The sequence below is a fragment of the Indicator indicator genome, chromosome 18 (assembly GCF_027791375.1).
Source record: "Indicator indicator isolate 239-I01 chromosome 18, UM_Iind_1.1, whole genome shotgun sequence".
Lineage (NCBI taxonomy): Eukaryota > Metazoa > Chordata > Aves > Piciformes > Indicatoridae > Indicator > Indicator indicator.
This window is the reverse complement of record NC_072027.1, coordinates 17,044,834-17,065,938: the sequence shown is the minus strand read 5'-3', so window position 1 is coordinate 17,065,938 and position 21,105 is coordinate 17,044,834. Positions and strand designations below refer to the sequence as shown.

Here is a 21,105-nt window from a genome sequence, read left to right as displayed (position 1 = left end):
CTAGGGAGTGCTTCAATGTAAACTTAGAAGTAAACACTTGTGGTAGGAGTCCTCACATGACACCTGTGTTTCCAGAAGGGTTGGGCAGCAAGTGTCAGAAAATAACAGCTTGAGAAGGCTTTGTCTGGATGGATCAAATCAGCTTTAGTGTCAGCTCTGTTGTGTGATATACAGCAGCAGCAAAATGCCCAATTAGATGCCTGCACTTACTGTTTGTGTACCATCAACAAAGGAGTAAATCCTGCAGGGCAATCCAGAAATGGAAGCTAATTTAATTGTCCAAACTTTACTGTGCCCCAGAGAGCCCAGTATCACTGGGCATCTGATGCTGCTGAATGTGGTAGAAAAGCTCCAGGGACTTCACTGGCAGCCTTCCAATGAAGTCACTGGCACCCAGAAATTTGTCCCTGCAGTTTTACTTTTGCTGCTCACACTTTTATCATGCCCTAGAGAGCTCTTCTCTGCATTTTACTATGAAAGGATCATTCTACCACATTATCATAGAATCACAGAATGCTTTAGGTTGGAAGGGACCTTTAAAGCTCATCTAGTCCAAACTCCCTGCAGTCAGCAGGGACACCTGCAACTAGAGCAGGTTGCTCACAGCCTCAAACAACCTGACCTGGAATGGTTTCAGGGATGGGGCATCCAGAACTTCTCTGGGCAACCTGGGCCAGGGTCTCACTACTCTCACTATAAAAAATGTCTTTCTCATATCTAGTCTGAATCTCCCCCTTTTAGTTTAAGCCATCACCCTTGTCCTATCACAACAGGACCTGCTAAAAAGACTGTCTTCCATCATCATCCAAAAGGAGGATGAAGGCCTGTGAGACAGAAATGACAAAAAGGGTTTAAGGACAATAAGCAGGTATTGCTGCACTGGCTGAAAACCTGGATTTCTCCTTTGTGGAAGACAGGGAGAGGTAAATGACTTTAGCAAGCTGGAGAACAGGTTATTTTTGCTTGCTGCACAACAGTAATTCTGACAGTTAGGAACCTTGAGGCACAGCACAATTCATCCACCTTTTAATGCTTCTTTCATAGGCAATGTCCAAGTCTCAGTGCTTCAATGTCTTGGCCTCTCAATGGTTCAGTGCCTCAGCCTCTCCAAGTCTTTGCAGACAGAACAATTCCCAGGTCATCAACATCCCAGGAGGGTGTGCTGCAGCTCTGCACTGAACACACACTTAATCCCTACCTTAGGTTTATCCTTGAGTGTGTTGCTTGTCCTGACTTGCACCTCTGTTGAAACACCACCAATAAACTGAGGAGCAAGAGATCTCCACACAGAAAGGATGATCTCTGTGGCTGCTTTGAGCCCTCAATCAAGTTAAAAAGCTCACACAGGCTGTACAAATGTCCAGGAGCATCGCAGGCTCGTCCTGCTCACAGTCAGCTGCCAGCCCTTGCTGTATGACTTTATGACACTTGGCTCTGTCCTCAGCCTTAAAACAAACCAGAGCTTGGCAACAAAGCAGTCCTGCTGCCAGCCAACGGCACAGTCATTGCTCAAAACCAAATTAAACAGCAGGAAAAATATGTGAGGAGGGATGGAGGAGGGATGAATAAAACGTGCTGGATATGCAAATGGAAGAGCATCTTTATATCCAGACCATTAAATGCTGTTAATTACCTGCAACCAACCAGCCACCAGCTTGCTGCTGCTGCTGCCAAGCCAAGCAAAGGCAGAGGCTGAGGCAGGTAAGGACTTACCTGCAGCGTTGGGGAGGACTTCTGCATGTCACCCCAGCTAAGCACCCACACTTGGTCGTGGGACTTGTCGTAATGTAATTTAGTTGGCAAGGGGTCAACATCCAAGGTCTTAAAGAAAAGCAGAGGTGGGTATTTACACAGAGCCCCAAATGCACATTTGTCTCATTTATTGTAGACATTCCCACCACCACCATCACATCCCTTTGTGCAGCATTGCACAATAACCTTCAAATCGATCGGGACAGCAGAACCAGCATAGAAAAATCTGGCTGCTCAGTGCTGATTTCCAGCTGGAACACCACACCATCTCATGCTGTTACTTATAACCAGGAGATCAGGGGCCAATTTCTGCTTGAGTTATATCCACACCAGTTCATTCTTCCCAACCTGCTTGTAACAGAGGTCAGGCAGTGGCTCAATACGCCTAAGCCAGAAATTTGTTGTAGTTTTATTTTACCACGCTGGCTGCAAGCCTGGCTGCAGGTACAGCCCCAAGATGATGATAAATAGGCTGTAATAGAGTTTTTTCCCTGCCAGTGAGGTTATGAACAGTGTGACCCCATGGGTGAAAGCAACTCAGACCCAGATTTTTAGTGCGGTCAGCAAGTCCACTGGGCAAAGAGCTGTTTTGTCCCAGATCAAAGTCTTTTCCCCTTGTCAGTACCTGCATGGCTTTCTGAGTCTGGATATCAATTATCATTACTCTGTTCTGCTTAGGCTGTGTCACATAAATGTACTTGTCTCTGACATTGACTGCTGAAGCCCAGAGGCAGGACTGAGTGCCTTCACCTTCCACTCTAGGACAGATCTCTTCCTGAGGGAAAAAAAAAAAAAAGAAAAGAAAAAAGGACAAAAAGTTTAATTTCTACACATCCATGGTCTGAAGCAGCAAGAAGCTTAGCCTTGAAAACCAGAGAGAAAAAAATTCCAAGGGGAATCTATTACAATGATTTCTGCCCCCTTTCCCCCGCCCCCTTTTATTCCCTGGAAAACATGAAATCATTATTTCATCAGGTAGCACACTGCAGCCTGGCTCTAGCCAGTGACATTAAACAGCTGGACCTCCTGCACACTCACATGGAATTCAAATAACCACACAGGTTATGGATCTATCTTTCGAAGCACGCTGTGGTTCATCACTTGCAGTGCTGTCAGCATTCATTAGTGATAGAAATACCATTCTGTGCTTGGAAAAAACAGAGATTTACACTAATTGGATCACAGCTTTGTATTTTTAATAAAGTCTTCACTTTCAGTTCAGGAGAGCATGCTCTAAGATGCTTGTGCTCAGGGGAACAGTACAATCATAGAATTGTTTAGGTTGGAAGAGATCTTTAAGATCACCGAGCCCAACCTTCAACCTAAGACTACCATGACCACTAAACCATGTCCCCAAGTGCCATGGCCACAGGTTTCTCGAACACCTCCAGGGATGGTGACTCCACCACCTCCCTGGGCAGCCTGTTCCAATGCCCAGGAACCCTTGCAGGAAAGAAATTGTTCCTAATATCCAACCTGAACCTCCCCTGGCACAATTTCAGACCATTTCCTCTTGTTCTGTCACTTGATAGTAGGGAGAAGAGACTGACCTCCACATCACTCCAACCTCTTTTAAGCAAAACAAGTAGGGTCCTACAGTCTACTGTTCCAACGCAGAGTTTTCCTCCTGTTCCAAAGGAACCAAATCCTGCCTCTTTGCACCAAATTCTGTTTACAACTGTTTGATGCCATATTTTGCTTCTGATTCTCCACTCTCAGAGTGAACTTTGTGACAAATTGGTATTCACTTTAGCAGGATCTCCCTGGTACCCTGAATTTGAAGAGTCAGACATGATCTCACCAACAAGCCTCTGCATGTGGGCTACTCTTCATCACTTTTCCTTCTGTCAAGTTTCTTTAAGTGAAAGCATTTGTGTGGGACCAGGCTGTGGTGTGGAACAGAGGGGGAAGCTAAATTAACACAGTGAGCACAACTGAAGGTTTTACATCTTGTCCATACAACAGCTGGGACACTTTAAATAACAGTTCAACCTCCCTGAAGGAGAAAAAGATTCAAGCAGCAGAGCTTGTTCAGGCTAAGAGGAAACACAAGCAAAAGCAATACCAACACCAGCTCTGCATCAATGGTGGTCATAGATTAAAAGATTTCACCTCTTAGTAGCCCAGCACTTTGGTAGAGACCACATGTAAGGTTTGAAGATACAAGACTGAAGACCTTGGATTCATTTTCCTTTCTGGCCCTTCAGCTAAGATGGAGATCTATGCCACTGCAATCAAAAACATGGAATCAGAGAATTCTTTTGGATGGAAGAGACCTTTAAGATCAAGTCCAACTGTTAATCCAGCACTGCCAGGTCACCACTAAACCATATCCCTCAACAATATGTCTCCCTTGTTTTGAATCCCCCCTCCCACCAGGGATGGGGACTCCACCACTGCCCTGGGCAGCCTGTTTCAGGGCTTGACAACTATTTTGGGGAAGAAATTGTCCCTTGTGCCCAACCTAAATCTCCTCTAGCACAAATTGAATCCATTTCCTCTTGACTAACCCCCACCTCACTCCAACCTCCTTTCAGGAAGTCGTAGAGAGCAAAGCCTTCTCTTCTCCAGACTAAACAGACCCAGTTCCCTCAGCTGCTCCTCACCAGACCTGTTCTGCAGACCCTTCACCAGCTTTGTTTCCCTTCTCTGAACACGCTCTAGTATTTCCAATACACAGCACAAAATCCCAGCCTTGGGTTTCCAGCAGCTGCTCACACAGCCAAGCACCTGACAGTCTCCAAACTGCCTTCCTCATCCTCAGCTCTGTGCTCAGACTTGGCCTCTCACATCATGAATCTACTCAAACCAAGAGGAGCAGGGAAAGGTCATTGGCCTTTCTGCTACCATGCCCAGTTGCAGCTGCTCAATCTGCTTTTGTGTCCCCTAACAGCAAATAAGGAACCTTTACTGTTGAAACCTTCCTAGACTTGCAGGTGGTGTCACTGTCTATGTGGCAAACATTGCAAGTACTAAAAGGGAAAAAAGGAGGGAAAAAACAGTTAGTCCTCCCTATACCAAGGCAAAAAGCCCTATGATGTCCATAGGAAACCCTTCAGAGGTCTCCCTGAAAGGCAGCCAAGTAACAATGTTCAAAATCCCTTTTATGCCCACCACTGTGCTGACATTATTTCCTTAAGTGCCCTCTCTCTTTTGTTCTCTTCAAGCTGTTTCTCCAGAACCACCTCTTCAATATTTACACCTTTTTGAAAAAGAAACACAAGATTTCTGCCTGTGAGTAGCAACAGCTTAAGTGTGGCTTAATATTGAGTCCCAGTGAAGGAGAAGTCCTGGGTTGAGCATCAGTCTGGATTTCTACTACAGTATATTAAAATCCCATAGGAAAAAAACCAGACCAACCATTAAAGAGAAATTTACTGAGATTTAAAAAGATATGAACACATAAGATTCATAAGAAGCTCTTGACCCATGGCAGCAGAGTCTGACCCAGCCTGTGGGACTCATGACAGTGATTCTCCCAGTTTAGTCCTCCCCAGATTGAAAGTGAGACTGAGAAAGAAGCCACGTTCTCAGTTTGCTCTTTTAATAAAAACTAAATAAAGGAGTGGCTAAAAAAAAACATTTCTGGACATCTCTCAGCACCTGAGTTTCAAGAGCATATACATGGTCTATGTTACCACTCAGGAGTACACAACACATGCCACTGAAAACCTTGGTCTCACAGGACCTCCAGGCAAGTGTTACCCACTTGCCACATTGAGCTCCATGAGGTACAAGCCAGTGCTTTATGTTCACTGACACCTGGACAAATTTTCCTTGTGATTTCCTACAGCCAAGGTTAGGTAAACACAGTGCTGGCAGCAAATGACAGAGAGAAAACAAGAACAACACAGATTTCCTGTTCAGTGGCAGAAGATGCAGAGGATCAGTATGGCACAACCATCATCCATGCATTATTTGCCTCCCTGCTGGGGTTTAAACTAGGAAGCTATTTCTGAGGAGCAGAATGTAGCCCACTCTACTGTCTATGGAGTCATCAGTGAAAGGGGCCAGTTAGCACCAGTAAGTGATGTGATCACCTCTCTGCTGTTGAGTTTTGTACTCTCTCCTACAGCCCCTTACAACTTTTGAGCATGGATACAGAGCCAGTTCCACAAAGAGGACAAGTGGTAATCTTTGCCTCCATTTAGACGGGGTAAGTAGTCAAATTCTCTGCAGTGTATCAGTAATCCTCCATATCAATCTTAAAACTTCTGTAGCTCCCTAAGTTTTCAAGAGAAGATGATGATACACCTCAGGGATGCCACGTGAACCCCACCAAGCTCCAACATCACTGTGCCAAATGGGTCCTTTAGCAATAACAACCTTTGAAGAGATTAAGAGAAAGTTTCCCAGCTGTCAACTGTAGCTGCTGGGTTTAGGACTTACATAACTTGTGAAAATCCTTTCTTCAGGCCTGATGTGTCTCCGGATTTCACATTCGTTTGGCTGAAGGACTGTGATCCCATCATCAGAAAACACATAGAACATATTCCCAACACTCAAGCCTTGAAGGGGGATAAAGCAAAAGGAGTAGGAGTTTTAGTTGGTATGTACCCAGAGCTGTTAGGGCTTCTTTTAAGAACTCTCCCTCCTCCCCCAGCAAACAACATCTGCCTTACATAAAAGTTGGTCATTTGGATGCAGTCGGTGCATTCACAAAATCAAATCTCATGTCACAACAAGGGCTTCAAGGAGGGAAGAGGTACAAACACCTTCAAAAATGCATTGCCTTGGTGGCAGCAGTTGAGGGCAACGTCCAGGTCTGAACTCTTAGCTCCCTCAGCTTATGACTTTGGTTTTTCTGTGATTTCATTAAAGATAATTTAAGAACTGAGAAAGAACTTTAGTGAAAAGTAACATGAAGGTTGTTGTGTTAGAGGTGTCTTGAATTCTTGTAGCTGGGATGCAGAACAGAACTGTTTAACATCTGTTCCACAGATAAAAATATAAATATTTCTCTATTTTGTTCAAACTAGGTGGGTGAATGAACCATAGCCACCAAAACAAACACATTTTTGAAATCTTGCAAACTGTAATTCACAAATGTGGAGTAGTTCAGCATCGCAATAGCACTCATTTATCCAACTGGGGCATTCCAGGAGATTGGAAAAGTGGCTGGCTGGCATTGCTTTGCTGCGAGGAGGTTGTATTTTGTCATTTCTGTCATGCAGAAATGCCTCAAAACGCTGAGAATTTAGTTCTTCAGCTACATGCAATTGCAGTAACGAGCATCGTTAAGAAATGCTCAGGATCTTCTCCAGTGCTCTAGTCAGAAAGATCCAAGCATCATTTCATCTCTGTCATACCACCACCAGCACGTGTTTGCAATGACCACTGTCACCCCCAGTAATGTTGATAGTGTACTTATCTGCCAACCACATGGTGATGTGATAATTTGTAAGCTCTAATTAATGATATTTTACCCGTGGAGAAGTAAGGTCCTGGTTCTATAGATCTGAACAACGTTCAGCATGACAGTTCCCTCAGTAGCTGCTGTGGTGGCAGCTCAATGCTGCTCACATCTCGAGCTCCTCACATCTCTTAAGGGTTTGCAGGATGGAGGTCTAAATCATCACAAGACAACTTCACACAAGGAACATCTATAATTTGGATAAATGCAGTTTGGGAAAAATTTGTACAATATGGCATGTTTAGTAAAGCTAGAAGGGTTTTTTTGGTGCTAAAAACCCCTCTTTGGGTGCCAAAACAAGTGGCTTCAGAGTACAACTACTCAAGGCGTGGTGTTTGCTGTACAGACAACGTTCAGGTTGAGTCTCTCTAAACCATAGCACAGAAATACCCCAGTTAGGGCATCAAGTGGGTACAGGAGCTGTGATCCTTAAATGTGATGCCACGGTGAGAGAGATCATGCATGTAGGAACAAAAAAGCTTCCAAACTTTCAGAGGGAGCTACATTATCTCTACAGACTAAGGGCTGTTTTGAAGAGGATATTGTGAAAACATCTCATTGGGGCACTTCGGACCAAAATCTGCGCTCGCAGCACACACACAACTCCCACCTGCTCCAGTGGGATTTGAGTGATGACCTCGGAGGGCAGAGTTTGACCCTGGCTGGAATGAGTGCACATATTGTCATGAGGAAAAGGGGTTTAATCCTAAGAAGTGGAAACAGGCAGGCAACAAATTATGACTGTTGTGAAGATGCTTACTATTATTTTCATGCACGATAGCAGCGTGATTTTGTCTGATGATCCTACCACAATGAGGGTGTACTTCAGAACTTAAGTTTTTAATTAGTGGTAAAAATAGTGGTTTAGAGTTAGTGACTTGGCAGGTCCCACAGTTTATTTTACAGTAAAATGAGTTCAAGTATTTTTCTGCTAACTGGTTAAAATATGATGCAAACAACTAAGAGCATTCAGGCACTCTCTGTTTAAAAGCAAAGTTTACCAATTTAAATTAAAATGCTTCTTCAGAGAGTAATCTTCACACTGATTTTTGGACAAAGCAGGTTTTTTTACCAAAATTAGGTGCTTTAATGTGACTTATGAAGTATTTGCCAAGTCTTGATGAGGGTACACCTCTAAAACTCACATGGATTTTGGTAAAACAGACTCATTTGTGATTATATTGCTGCAACTCCTCAGTCTGGGTATTACTGCAGTGCAGAGGTGGGAATAGGGAATTTTACTCAGTTGTGTTATTTATATGAGTGAGGCAGGTACTAGACTGGGAACCAGGGGATTAATTGGGGGGGGGGGGGGGGGGTGTTCTTTTTCCCCTTTTTAAGTGAAGACATTTCAGGTTGGATGACACAACCAGATCAAAAACTAATTATAAAAGGCAATATACCTCATCTGTGTAACAAAAACTCCTAATATAACAAAACCTCCATTAAAAATGGGAAGGGTCTCCTAAATATAACAGTTCTTACCTAAACCATTCCAGATAAAGGTGACTCTAACATCTTAATTTTTTAAAAAATCTTCAGGAGGGCACCTGATGAAGACAGTCTCCATCTGAGCATACATTTGTATGTCCCTCCTTGGAGATCAAAGGGCAAACTTGTTATGGTGGAATACTCTGATCTGCTACTTGAATAAATTTCCTGAGTTTAATCTTAATGCCTAAAAGTATTTTAGAACTGGAATTTGATAAAGAAAAAGCTTTTTAAGTGCATACATTCATGTAGCTGATGACTGCCTGTTGGCATGACTTGCTCCCTTTATGCAGATATAAAGAAAGCAACTGGCACGAAACCAAGATCTCTGCCTCACATTTGTGCTACTTATAGTTCTCTCTGCAAAATTAAGAACTAGTTTTTACATGGAGTAAATATTGCATGTGGTTCCAGTTCATGGTTAACTGGCTGGTCATGCTATGTGCACTCATTTCTGGAGGTTCCACTGAAAGGTCTGAAAGGTTTTGAGGAGAGACTGATAGAGTGACTTTTAAAATGACCAGCTACTTGTGTTCAACCTTTGACTTGTTCTACACAATGTTCTGCCTAGGCATTTCCCCAACAGCTTCAGTTACTACAGACCTTGTTGGCAGGAGGATGTGATCATTTTAAAGGAGCTCAAGTCTACCAATCCATTTGTTGATGTCACTACTCACACATAAACTTTTGTTTTAATGGAACCGAAAGAACACATTAAAATGCAACCCCCCCAAATACAATTCCTCTCTTTTCCAGCTTTCTCTGGGCCAAGACTTCACAGTCTTAAGTATGTTGGATAGATTATTTTTGTCTAGAATGAATGTGCTGATCAAACACTATAGAACAGCACAGGCAGTGGAATAAACCTGCTCTGAAGACATTCAGTTGCTTAGGGACACTAACAGTAAATCTGCTTTTCTTGCCCATGTTTTCCCCTGTACACTGCTCATGCTTTTATTTCAAATGTGCAAGGCTGATAAGCTGTAAGCCCATATAGTTTAGCAGAATTAGAAGAAGACTTTCTGCGACCAACTTAGTAGTTCTTTAAATGCTCTACATCTGGTAGGGTTATCCAACTACCTACTTTAAAAAGGAGCATAAGGGATGCAGTATATAAACAGCCACATAGCATCACGCAGCTGATGCTGGACTGATGCAATGCACTAGAGATTTCACTTCTGAGCAGAAGGGAAATAGCAATTCTTAGTGCCCATAATGCCATTTATAGGAACATCAGCAGTAAAGAGGCACTTGCAGGTGGAACTGGGAATAAGTGCAGGAGAGCTTTCTCAGGTGACTGTGAATGTCTCATGATCTCCAGCAAGCTCCATTTGCTGTGTACATGTCTGCAGCCAACAGTGGATACTTTGAATGGTCACTAAGGGCTTGGCAATTTCCTTCTTCCCCTAAAATACTTTGGGCCAAGCCACAGCAATCCAGAAAGCTCCATTCCAAGGTCATGAAGATGACTGTTGTTTTGGGCCAGGAGCCCGGAGCTGAGAGGTTCCCCATCCATGCAACCTAGAGAAGCTGCTGGGCAACTTGCTCAGAAGCTCCTTGGGCCTCTGTACTATGTGTCTTCTTGTGAATCTGGGAAGTTGTGACAGCATAAGTGCACACAAAATCAAATTAATTATAATTTCAGGAACCTCCATAATATCTTTGAGTCAATTCACTCTTTAGGATGGTTTGGGTTTTGTTTTTGATTTGGTTTCCAAGATACAGAGATGCTGGCCTTGTGTAGGGCACACTATACATTTGATCAAACTGGAGATCTTAACTGCCAGTTACAACAAGGAGAAATGGGGAAACCTTTACCCTGCATTGATTGAAAGGATTGAGGGAAGCAAAACCTGTTGTGGGTGGGTTTTTTCTGCCTAACAGTCAAGAAGACAATTTTTGTTGCTCACCTAGTAAACATTGATATGTGCTGCTGAGGAGGAAGAGCTTGAATTGCTTGCTTAAAAATGCAGTGTATTGAATTTATGTCTGGCTTGGTCAATTATGGTAATTTGGGAGCACTTCTGACATTTGTTAATGCAGCATGAGAAGGTTGAGGCTGCTCACACTGGTGGCAGTTTATAGAAAATTCCCATTTTTATACATTTTATGTTCATCTATTATTTCATAGTGGGAAAATGTGAGAAGTTATAGGTACAATTTGTACTACGAGAGTGACATTTCTTATTTGAATAGTTCAGCTTTTAAATGCCTGGTCTGTCCTTAATCAGATAACTGTGAAAGTTGATAGAGTTAGTGGCAAGTCAGTGGAGAATGGCCCATCATGGAGTTATTAAAGCAGACAAGCACATTATCACTACACAAAAGAACTTTACTGCAGTACCTTCCTCTCGCCACAGTATGTTTGCAACTGCAGCACCAGAAAATTGGGGAAGCCAGAAAATAACCAGGAAAAGAAAACAAAACAAACACAACAAAACAATGTCAAAAACTTCCATTGTAGCAAGTCAGTGGATTAGCACTCATGTTTATATGAACTAATTGGTGAAAACCTTGTAACATTCATTCCAATGAAATATTAGGAAAGATAGATGGTTCTAAATGCATTTGCTCCTTCTGAATGCTGACATGGGAACTGTCCAACCTAAAACAAAGCAAATTCCATCTTGGGCAAAGACCAAAGGCTTACTAAAGAGAAGACATTACCTCCAAATGCAATTGAGTTATAGGAAAGACTATGATTTTCTCTCCAGGTTCAATCAGAAGCCTGAGACTTGCAGTTTAGTGCAGCCATAGATTGTGCTGCATTCCTTCTTGGAATTTCAGGCCACTACATTCACTTTCAGGGTTCCAATCCCTTTTGAAAGTGCATCTACATTTGAATTTCTTTTTAAGATACATCCAATTATTTCTCAACACTGTGCAATTTCCCTTGCTGAAGAATTCAAGGGAAAATTACCCATATTAACAAGAGTACATAAATCTGGTTAATGAGGAACAGAATATATTTTCCAAAGAATCTCCATGAGAGTACAGATTTATGGCTAACTTCCTTTTCGATTCTTGCTCTATATTAACAGCCAGAAAAGCAGCAAATAGCCCTTTTACACCTAGCCTTTCCCTATCACCATCTACCCATGCAGTCTTCAAGGTAGTTAAGACAGCAGATTTAGGAAGGATCAGGCTTCTGAGAGCTTTTCCACTTGGGCAACTGGTCACCTGCATCATTAACTGTGTTTTGGGGACACTGTGGTCAAGATAACACCACTGCTGTACCCTACAGGAGGCTGGAAGAAAATATGTCTTGGAAGCAAAAGATAATTTCACACTGAGGGAAATCCATATTGCTAACTAGTGATGTAAATACAGGTAAAGTAATTAATTCAGTCACTATTTTTCAAGCATCTACATATTTGAGAACTTCACCTCCTAACTGGCTTTAAAAGAAGTCTTGGATAAAAATCAGTGATATTTGTTTCCTAAACCCACATATAATTCAATAAAATATTAGATTTGGGATTCTTTGGTATCTAAAACTATCACAAAGTTGTAACTTTAGTAAAAATGTTACCTGTACCATATCCAGGACACTTCTGGCACACAGAATCATTTTGGTTGGAAAAGACCTTTAAGACCATAGAGTCCAACCATTCTCTAACTCCACCAAGTCTGGTGCCAAACCATGTCCCTCAGCACCACATCTCTGTACCTCTTAAAAGGCCACCTCTTCAGTGAAGAAGTTTCTTCTCGTGTCCAACTGAGGAGATGTTACCATCCTCACACGATTCCTTCACCGAATACTCAATAACCCTCTGATCAAAGTGCAGACCAAATTGTCATTACCTTAGGAGTAAGAGCCCAATACACCACATGAAGTGGACTAAACTACAGAATTCCACGTGTACCATGGGGATTTAAACCCTCTTCAAAGAAACAGATGGATGGAAAAGGAGACTTACGGGTCTTTCTTGCCGAATCTTCTATGAAAAGTGAAGAAATGTCCTCATCCACTCCCACTTCATTTTTAGCAATGCAGGTGTAGGCACCAGTGTCTTCATACCGCACACTACTGATATGAAGCTCACTTCCATTTGCTGTAAGAAAGACACCCACAGTGTTCCTCACCCCTGCTAATTGCTTTTCCTGCCCGTAATCACCTTCCATTGCAACGAAAGGGTGGCTTCACCACACATTGTTTCCCCAAACATAACTAGAGGTATTCGGGGGACTCTCACGAGAGCTGATGTTTTGCTTCTTTCCATTAGCACAGACATGCTCTGTGCCACAAAGAAACAAAGAACAATCCCAAGTGCAAACAATAAATTGCATTTCATTTAGTTCTTCTTGTTAAATAAATTGCTTCAGCTTTAGTGGAGAGAAAAATAACTCTGATTCTGCAAACAGTTTCTCATCAGATCACCAAAATCTTTGGGCTGGGAGGGGTCTTTCTACAGTTCCTCCTGGAATTTAACTTTTTCAGCTTTGCTGCCTAAGCCCTTTGGAAGCTTGGGAGATGTCACACCCAACCATGCAGGGATACCAACACTGCTTGAGGGCTGCAATACACCAAAGCCAGATTTTGGGACAGGTGGGGAGGTTTTGAGTAATATTACATAGAAAATATTTTTGCCTTTCATTGTGGCTGGTGCACCATCATTGGAACAAGGACCAAGATGAGTCAAGAGCTTGACTCCCTCTGCAAAGGTGGGTGTGAGGAGAGGTGAAACACAGTTTGATTCTCCACTGACCTGCATCCTGTGTAGTGCTTAGACCTGAACAAAACATTTAATAGAATCATAGAATTGTTTCAGTTGGAAAAGACCTCTAAGATCACTGACTTCAGCCATCAACCTATGACCACCATGCCCAAGAAACCATGTCCCAAAGTGCCATGCCCACATGGTTCTTGAACACCTCCAGGGATGGTGACTCCACCATCTCCCTGAGCTGCCCATTGCCTCTTCCTAATATGGAACCTAAACCTCCCCTTGTGCAACTTGAGGCCATTTCCTCTCATTCCATCACTTGACACCAGGGAGAAGAGACCAACCCCTACCTCACTTCTTCAATACAGCCACACCCAAGAGGCAGTGGAGACCCAGCCACGCTGTCTTTTAAGAGCCCACCATTACCATGATATCAATCAATACTGTATTTCCCTAGACACTCACAGGGGACAGAAAGCTCAGAAGACAGACCAGGGGGTTTTGTAACACGATTTCCAACAACCGCAGCTTAGTGCAAGAACTTCTGGTTTAAAGTGCAAAATAATCCCCCTTAATCCCCCACTACAATACTTTAATTAATCAGCATTCTGCTCTTACCTAGCAGCGTGAGTTGCTTGGAGAGTTTTGGCATGATATCAATGCCGTTCTTCAGCCAGCTAATCCGAGGATTAGGGATGCCTTCGGCGTGACATTTCAGGCTGGCCGACACGCCGGGCTCCTGCGCCTGCGTCTCGGGGTAGACGCGAATCACCGGCGGCACTGCGGAAACAAGGAAGGGGGGGCTTGAAACTCCCCTGGGAAACATGGAACTGGTGCCTTAAAATTCCCTGGGAAACAAGGAACTGTCAACTTAAAATTCCCTGGGAAACAAGGAATTGGTGCCTTGAAACTCCCCTGGGAAACAAGGAACTGTTGACTTAGAATTCCCTGGAAAACAAGGAATTGGTGACTTGAAACTCCCCTGGGAAAAACAAGGAACTGGTGCCTTCAAACTCCCCTGGGAAACAAGGAACTGTCAATTTAAAATTCCCTGGAAACAAGGAATTGGTGACTTGAAACTCCTCTGGGAAACAAGGAACTGGTGGCTTAAAATTCCTTGGAAAACAAGGAATTGGTGACTTGAAACTCCCCTGGCAAACAAGAATCGGTGCAAGTTGAGTATAAATTCCACTGAATCTAGTATGGAAAGAATAGGAGTTCTTACCCACTAGAAATAGCAGAATATTCAACATTTTAATTCAATATCCATCAGGACAGAGCCTGAACATTCACTGCCTGCTGCTCTGAACAATAAACTGTTTATATACTTATCAAGAGCTAAAGGCTGAGGAGCAAGAGGATGGGGCCAGATTCTTTTCAGCAGTGCCCAGTCAAAGGACAAGGGGCAACAGGCACAAACTGGAACCCAGGAGATTTCAATTCAACTTATGGAAAAACTTGTTTGGTGTGAGGGTGCTGGAGCCCTGGAGCAGGCTGCCCAGGGAGGTTGTGGAGTCTTCTTTGGAGAGATTCCAAAGCCAGCTGGACACTGTGATCCTGAGCAAGCTGCTGTGGGTGCCCTGCTTTAGCAGGGAGATTGGATTGGATGACCTTCAGATATCCCTTTCATCCCCCACTATGCTAGGATTCTGGGATTCTGTTTATAAATTCCTCCTCCATTTTTCTCTGTGGCTTTCAAAACGTGACTTACCATGCTTCAGGAAAGCCCCTCTGAACTATTTCACACACTCAATTGGCAGAACTACTCGTTACAGTACAATTACAGGCAAGTTAATTGATTTTCAATCATGTTGCCTTCATTACTCAAATCAACAAGGCTTAATATCACCTATTAGCTACTTCCTAAAAATTTACTCACATAACTTAGAGAAAATTGGCAATATTGCAACATCAGTAAAAACCCCCAGTGGCACCTTCCTTCCTTTCACCTCCAGGTGAAGGGAATAGAAGAAGTCCTCTCAAGGAAGGGACATAAATAAATGGAAGTGTGAAGGTATGCTGTATCATGACTGACAGTATTTGAAGAGTGGGCATAGACTGCTCTGTTTCAGAATCAAATGATCAACTTTTCCACCAGATGAGGAGATTTTGGGACTCATAATGTAACTGTTGAAAAGTGTAAAGCTTTGTAAAACCATGGTCAGAATCAGACCTGGATGATCTCTCAAGTAAAACACGAATAACCTCTGCTGACACTAGTGTAGGATTGAGGAAAATTTGTGTTTTCGTCCTTCAAGAAAGTCTGAAGGAATTAATAATAAACTTCTACTGGAATTCACCAGTTTAAGGTACCTAATCCACTACGGTGGTTTTATCTAGTCTGCCATTAGGTGGTCGCAGTGAGGTGGGGGTTAGTCTCTTCTCCCTAGTATCAGGTGATAGGATGAGGGGAAATGACCTTAAATTGTGCCAGGGGAGGTTTAGGTTAGAGATTAGGAACTACTTGTTTGCTGCAAGAGTGGTCAGTCACTGGAACAGGATGCCCAGGGAGGTGGTAGAGTCACAATCCCTGGTGGTCTTCAAGAAACCTGTGGACATGGTACTTTGGGACATGCTTTAGTGGCCATGGTGCTGTTAGGTTGACAGTTGGACTTGAAGATCTTAGAGGTCTTTTCCAACTGAAACAATTCTATTTTTCTGTGACAAGACTGGCAAAACTAAATTGTCTTAAAAGTTGCTTTAGAATAAAACGAAATCTGTGTTTGCAGCTTGCTTTCTGTCTGTAAATCCATATGGGAACAGTTTAAATAATTCCATTCACTAGCACAGACTTTCCATCCTTCTATTTTTTCATGGGCCTTACCAGAGAGAGATGGATTTTACTTCTGCCTTACCTACCAGCTGCCAAGCATAAACCAGAGCTGAGTCATCAGCTTGGAAGGAAATCAGCCACGACAGAAAGCCCTCAAGACTCCTTGCTTTTATAGCTTTAAAAGCATGAGATTCTTCAAGTGTAATGAGAGAGGAAATGCCAGGGGCAACTGGAGAGACAAAGAAATGGGAACTTCTAGCAAAGGAATGGTTTTAAACTACACCTTTGCACTGGACATGTTGCGGATTTATATCCTCATCTTCTATTCCCTTTACATGAGAAGAACAGAAAATGGGTTGTAAGATGTTGGAGAAAGTTCCTTACACTGAGGGTGGTGGAACAGTGGAACAGGCTGCTCAGTGAGGTGGTGGAGGCTCCATCCCTGGAGACATTCAAGGTCAGGCTTGATGGGACTCTGAGCAACCTGTTCCAGCTCAGGATGTCCCTGCTTACTGCAAAGGGAGTGGACTAGATGAGCTTTAAAGGTCCCTACCAACCCAGTGCATTCCATGAGTCTATTCTATGCAGGACAGCAAGTAAAAAAAACATCCAGCAGCTTTTTAACCAGGAGGTTACAAAGAAGACAAGGTTTGCTTTAGTAAATTGAGTTTTCAGATTCTCCATAGAAGCATTTACCAGCTTTTTATCTTCTCTTCCATCCATTACTGTTAGGGCTGGGGCTCCTCCTGACTTCAGGAGGTGCCAGATCAAGCAGAAGGCAAGCAAAGGGAGCTATCTGCTGTTGGAAAGGGCTGGCAGCTGTCAGAGCCATCCCTGGGTTTATTTAAGAGACAGTGCCCAAGCAATTCAGGGAATAAGGCTGAGAGTCAGGAGCTTCTCATTCCATTTGCACCTCAGAAAATTCATTTAAATTTCTCTGAGTCAGTGTTTCCAGGCACGATAGGATAAAGATAGTAATTTCTGTCCACTTTGACAGAATTCTATGAAGGTCCTGCACTCAGTGCTTGTCTCACCTATGATTTGCTTGCTACTAGCAACATTTTTAGAATGATTTACAAACTGAGGTCCATTGACAGCCTGTGTGATTTATTCTGACTCAGAGATGAGAGGTGGTTTGTCTCCTACAAATGCATAGGGACAAAAAGTAAAATACTCAAGAAGGTTAGATGCCCAAATCCTGGCAAGATCAGCTGACAGTGTGTCACTTATGACACTTAGTGTCATAAAATCACAGAATCTTTTTGGTTGGAAAGACCTCCAAAATGCCAGGTCACCACTAAACCCACATCCCCCAGCACCACATCTCCATGGCTTTGAAACCCCCACAGAGATGGGGACTGCCCTGGGCAGCCTATGCCATCCCTTGAAAACCCTTTTGGGGAAGAAATTGTTCCTTGTGTCCAACCTCAACCTTCCTTGGTGCAACTTGAGGCCATTTCCTCTTGTCCTATTGCTTGTTCCTTGGGAGGAGAAACCAGCACCCACCTGATTCCAACTTCCTTTCACGGAGTTGTAGAGAGACAGGAGGTCTCCCCTCAGCCTCCTTATCCCCAATCTGAACAACCCCAGTTGCCTCAGCTGCTTCTCAGCAGATTTGTGCTCTTAGACCCCTCACCAACATTGTTGCTCTTCTTTGGACCCACTCCAGCACCTCAAAGTCCCCGGGCACAAGCTGCCATCCCCTCGCTGGACTCAAGCCCTTCTCTAACACATCCTAAACGGACAAAAGCATCACAGCAATTTTACTCCAGGCTTAGTGGGTTTTTGTCACCCACCAGCTCTTAGAGGAGATAAAGCCTATCCCAGACATCTACCGTTTAAGGCTCCCAAAACCAGTGTGAGTTGATATTTTCTTATAATGGTTTGCTTCAGACTTTTCTCTTCCTCTGTGCACTCACATCAGCACTCCCAGTGCCTGCCACGACGACCATGCTCCCTAGAACAACTCCAGAGAGCAGAGTTTACTTGTATCTCTCAGCTTTTTGCCTCACCCCATGTTAATCTGCATGTGAGCAATCCCCATATTTTACCTGCAGGGCTGCAAGAACAAAAGATTTATTCTGCAGGAGGTAGCTCAAGGGTCCTAGACACTGAATCAATGTTCTGCATGAAAATTAGCTTAACATGAAATTATGGCAATGTGTCTTTTCAAGAGTGATTAATAAGGAAACTTTGTTTTCACCCACAAAAATATGTGTTGCACCTCCACTCTTGCTCTCTTATCATTTTCCTGCTCCTTCCATTTTTAAACTTTTTATTTCTCCTCCCTTGCACATAATTCATTGCACAGGTAAATTATTGCATGCAACTGCCTTGTGATCACAGGAAACTGCAGAATGCATTTTTATTGTCCTTGCTACAAATTAATACATTCCAAGTAAGCACATTTTACTTTACACTTGCAAAGGTTTCAGCTCCAAGACTTTGGAATATATGGATTATCCTTTGCTATTGCCCTTGGTGAATATATATCATTGCTACCCATTAATGTGCCTGCAGCCAAGGGCAATATAAAAATGCTATTATCTTAAGCAAAAGAGGAAAAAAGAGGCATTCAAACAAGTATGAGATGGGGTAGATTGCCTTCTACTGCATACTGAGCAGCACCTTCTTTGTGAGCAGACCAATTCATTCCAATATACCAGCTCAGGTGATAAAGCACAGATGGTGGAATCGAGCCCCAAAGACATACATTGCTGCCATAGGCCCTATATCCTCCAGAGCTTAGTGATGATTAATAGATTAATCATGTCCTTCAGATGTTTTCATCTTGCCATTTATGAGTTGAAAGCAGCTTGCAGCACTACAGCTTTTCTCTTGAAAAGCCACACTAACATAACATCTGTGTTTCAACCCTCTCTCTGTTACTGGGAAATGTGTCCTATTGGAGCCTTCTAATTGGGCTGAGAATTGAGCAGCTTTTAAACACCGTTCTCAAGGAATACAATATTCTGATTTATGCTGATGTTTTCCAGAGTGCAAGGACCAAGGAAAATGATGTCCTACACTCAGCAGTCTCTTGATTTCCACCTATCAATTTTCATAGTTGATTACGATTTTATGAGATTCTTTATCCTCAGCAACTCCTTTTCCTCTAGAAAGTGACAAATTGCTTTTCCTCCCTACAGTTAGCACATGCTGTACACATTTCCCAAGCAATATCCATAGGTAGGAGAACACATAATTTTCCTGCTGTTCTTGGCTTCTCCTGATCAAAGATACCAGCAAGATGAATTTTGTGTTCTTCAGCTTTGTGCTGCCTTTCAACATGTTCTTTTCCTCCAAAGACATTAAGGGCCAGCTGTACAAACACACTGACTTAAATTTTATCATGGCTGTGCATCCTAAGGCTGATGACCTCAACCCAAACCTACCATGTCAAGGGGTTGGAGAACAGGTCTTGCAAGGAGCAGCTGAGGAAACTGGGGTTGTTCAGTCTTTTTATCTGGTCCTGTCACTTGTTCCTTGGCAGAAGAGACTGATCTCCCACCTGGCTCCAGCCTCTTTTCAGGGAGTTGTAAAGAGCCGGAAGGTTTCCCCTCAGCTTCTTTTCCTCCAGACTGAACAACCCCAGTTCCCTCAGCTGCTCCTCTAGACCTTTCACCGTCTTTGTTGCTCTTCTTTGGACTATCAACTAATTGATGAGCTGTTATGGTCTAAAAAGAGACAAAGGAGAAAGCAAGATAAAGATAATATGTTGGATAAAAGTATATAAAGAGAGTGCACATAACTAGCAGCAGATTCTTTTAAGGAGAAAAAGGCAAGAAAAGGAAAATATTTTATAAGCTGGACTGACAGACCTCACTGGGAGCTGTAAACCATAGCCCAGGATTAGAGGACACTGGAAGAGTTACTGCAGCTTTGAAAACACTGAATTAACCGAAACGCAGTCTAAAACTTTGGACCTGCCTGTATGAAAACAGTGAGTCTGGGAAGGGTTGAGGATAAAGCCTTTTACTTTCAGTTGGTTCTTTTCTCCCTACTCTTTCCCAGTAGAGAAATTTGGAGGTCTGTCTATTAAAAGGTAAAGAAAAAAAGAAAACCAACACACAATTCTGATGGCTTTCATAGAATGAAGTTCTGTATTTTTGATGTTAGAAGTGTATCAGTGTCTCTCTGGAGGAGGCAGGTGAGCAGATACATCTGAGTTCTGGCTGACTCGGTTCTGTCACGTTCTCTTACCATTTTAGTTCAACACGGAAAAGCAATAGAAACCCTCCCATTCTGAAGATGGAGTTTTTAGTTTGACATAGACAGACAGAGACAATCCCCAGTGCTAAACAGAGCCCATCAACTGCACTTGGATTCTCGGCATGCTCACTCAATTCAGCTTTCTTCTCTCTACTTCTGTCAAGAGAAATTCCTCAATTTGTCCTTTAAGTTACTAGAAAACAAGAAGGATTTCCTGAGCAGGGGGAACCCCACCATGCAGGTGAAGGTAAGCAACGCTGACCTGTCATCAGTGCTGTAGCCCCAGCATCAGTTGCTGCAGGAAATCATGACACAGGCAGGAAAGGAGAAAATTCTGTGCTGTTTGCACACAGCCAGCCACGTCAAGAACTGCAAATACCCAGCCCTGCAAAGCCTAATGGCTCACAGGGGAGTATCAGATGCTGTAAGCAGAAGATTTCAAGACCCTGCAGTGTTTTCTACCAGGTCAGACTTGATACCAGAAGACAGGGAAAGAGAGGGAACTACTAAAGAGAGTCCATTAGAGGCTACAGAGATGCCGAGGGGTCTGGATCATCTGTGTGAGGAGGAAAGGCTGAGAGCCCTGGGGCTGTTGAGCCTGGAGAATAGCAGCCCCAGAGGGGATCTGAGCAACGCTCAGCAAGAGCTAAAGGGTAGAATGCAAGAGGACAGGGCTAGACTCTTTTCAGTCATGTCCAACAACAGGATAAGGGACAAAGGACACAAACTGGAAACTAGAAGGTTCCTTTTGAAGATGAGGAGAAAATTCTTTGGTGTGAGCCTGCTGGAGCAGGCTG

The 21,105-nt window shown here is 43.2% G+C and overlaps 1 protein-coding gene across 2 annotated transcripts in view; it reads right to left on the bottom strand.

The window, feature by feature from the left end:
* Positions 1-21,105, bottom strand: part of LOC128973008 (follistatin-related protein 4-like) — a 266,784-nt gene that overhangs the window by 6,846 nt on the left and 238,833 nt on the right. The window contains exons 9-14 of one of the 2 annotated variants that reach the window (XM_054389163.1): positions 13,942-14,103; positions 12,577-12,711; positions 11,001-11,027; positions 6,142-6,260; positions 2,378-2,527; positions 1,714-1,821 (exon numbers count right to left, since the gene is read on the bottom strand). In XM_054389163.1, the coding sequence (XP_054245138.1) occupies positions 1,714-1,821; positions 2,378-2,527; positions 6,142-6,260; positions 11,001-11,027; positions 12,577-12,711; positions 13,942-14,103 (701 nt within the window). The remainder of the gene's footprint in view (positions 1-1,713; positions 1,822-2,377; positions 2,528-6,141; positions 6,261-11,000; positions 11,028-12,576; positions 12,712-13,941; positions 14,104-21,105) is intronic. The other variant, XM_054389162.1, reaches the window with a different exon arrangement.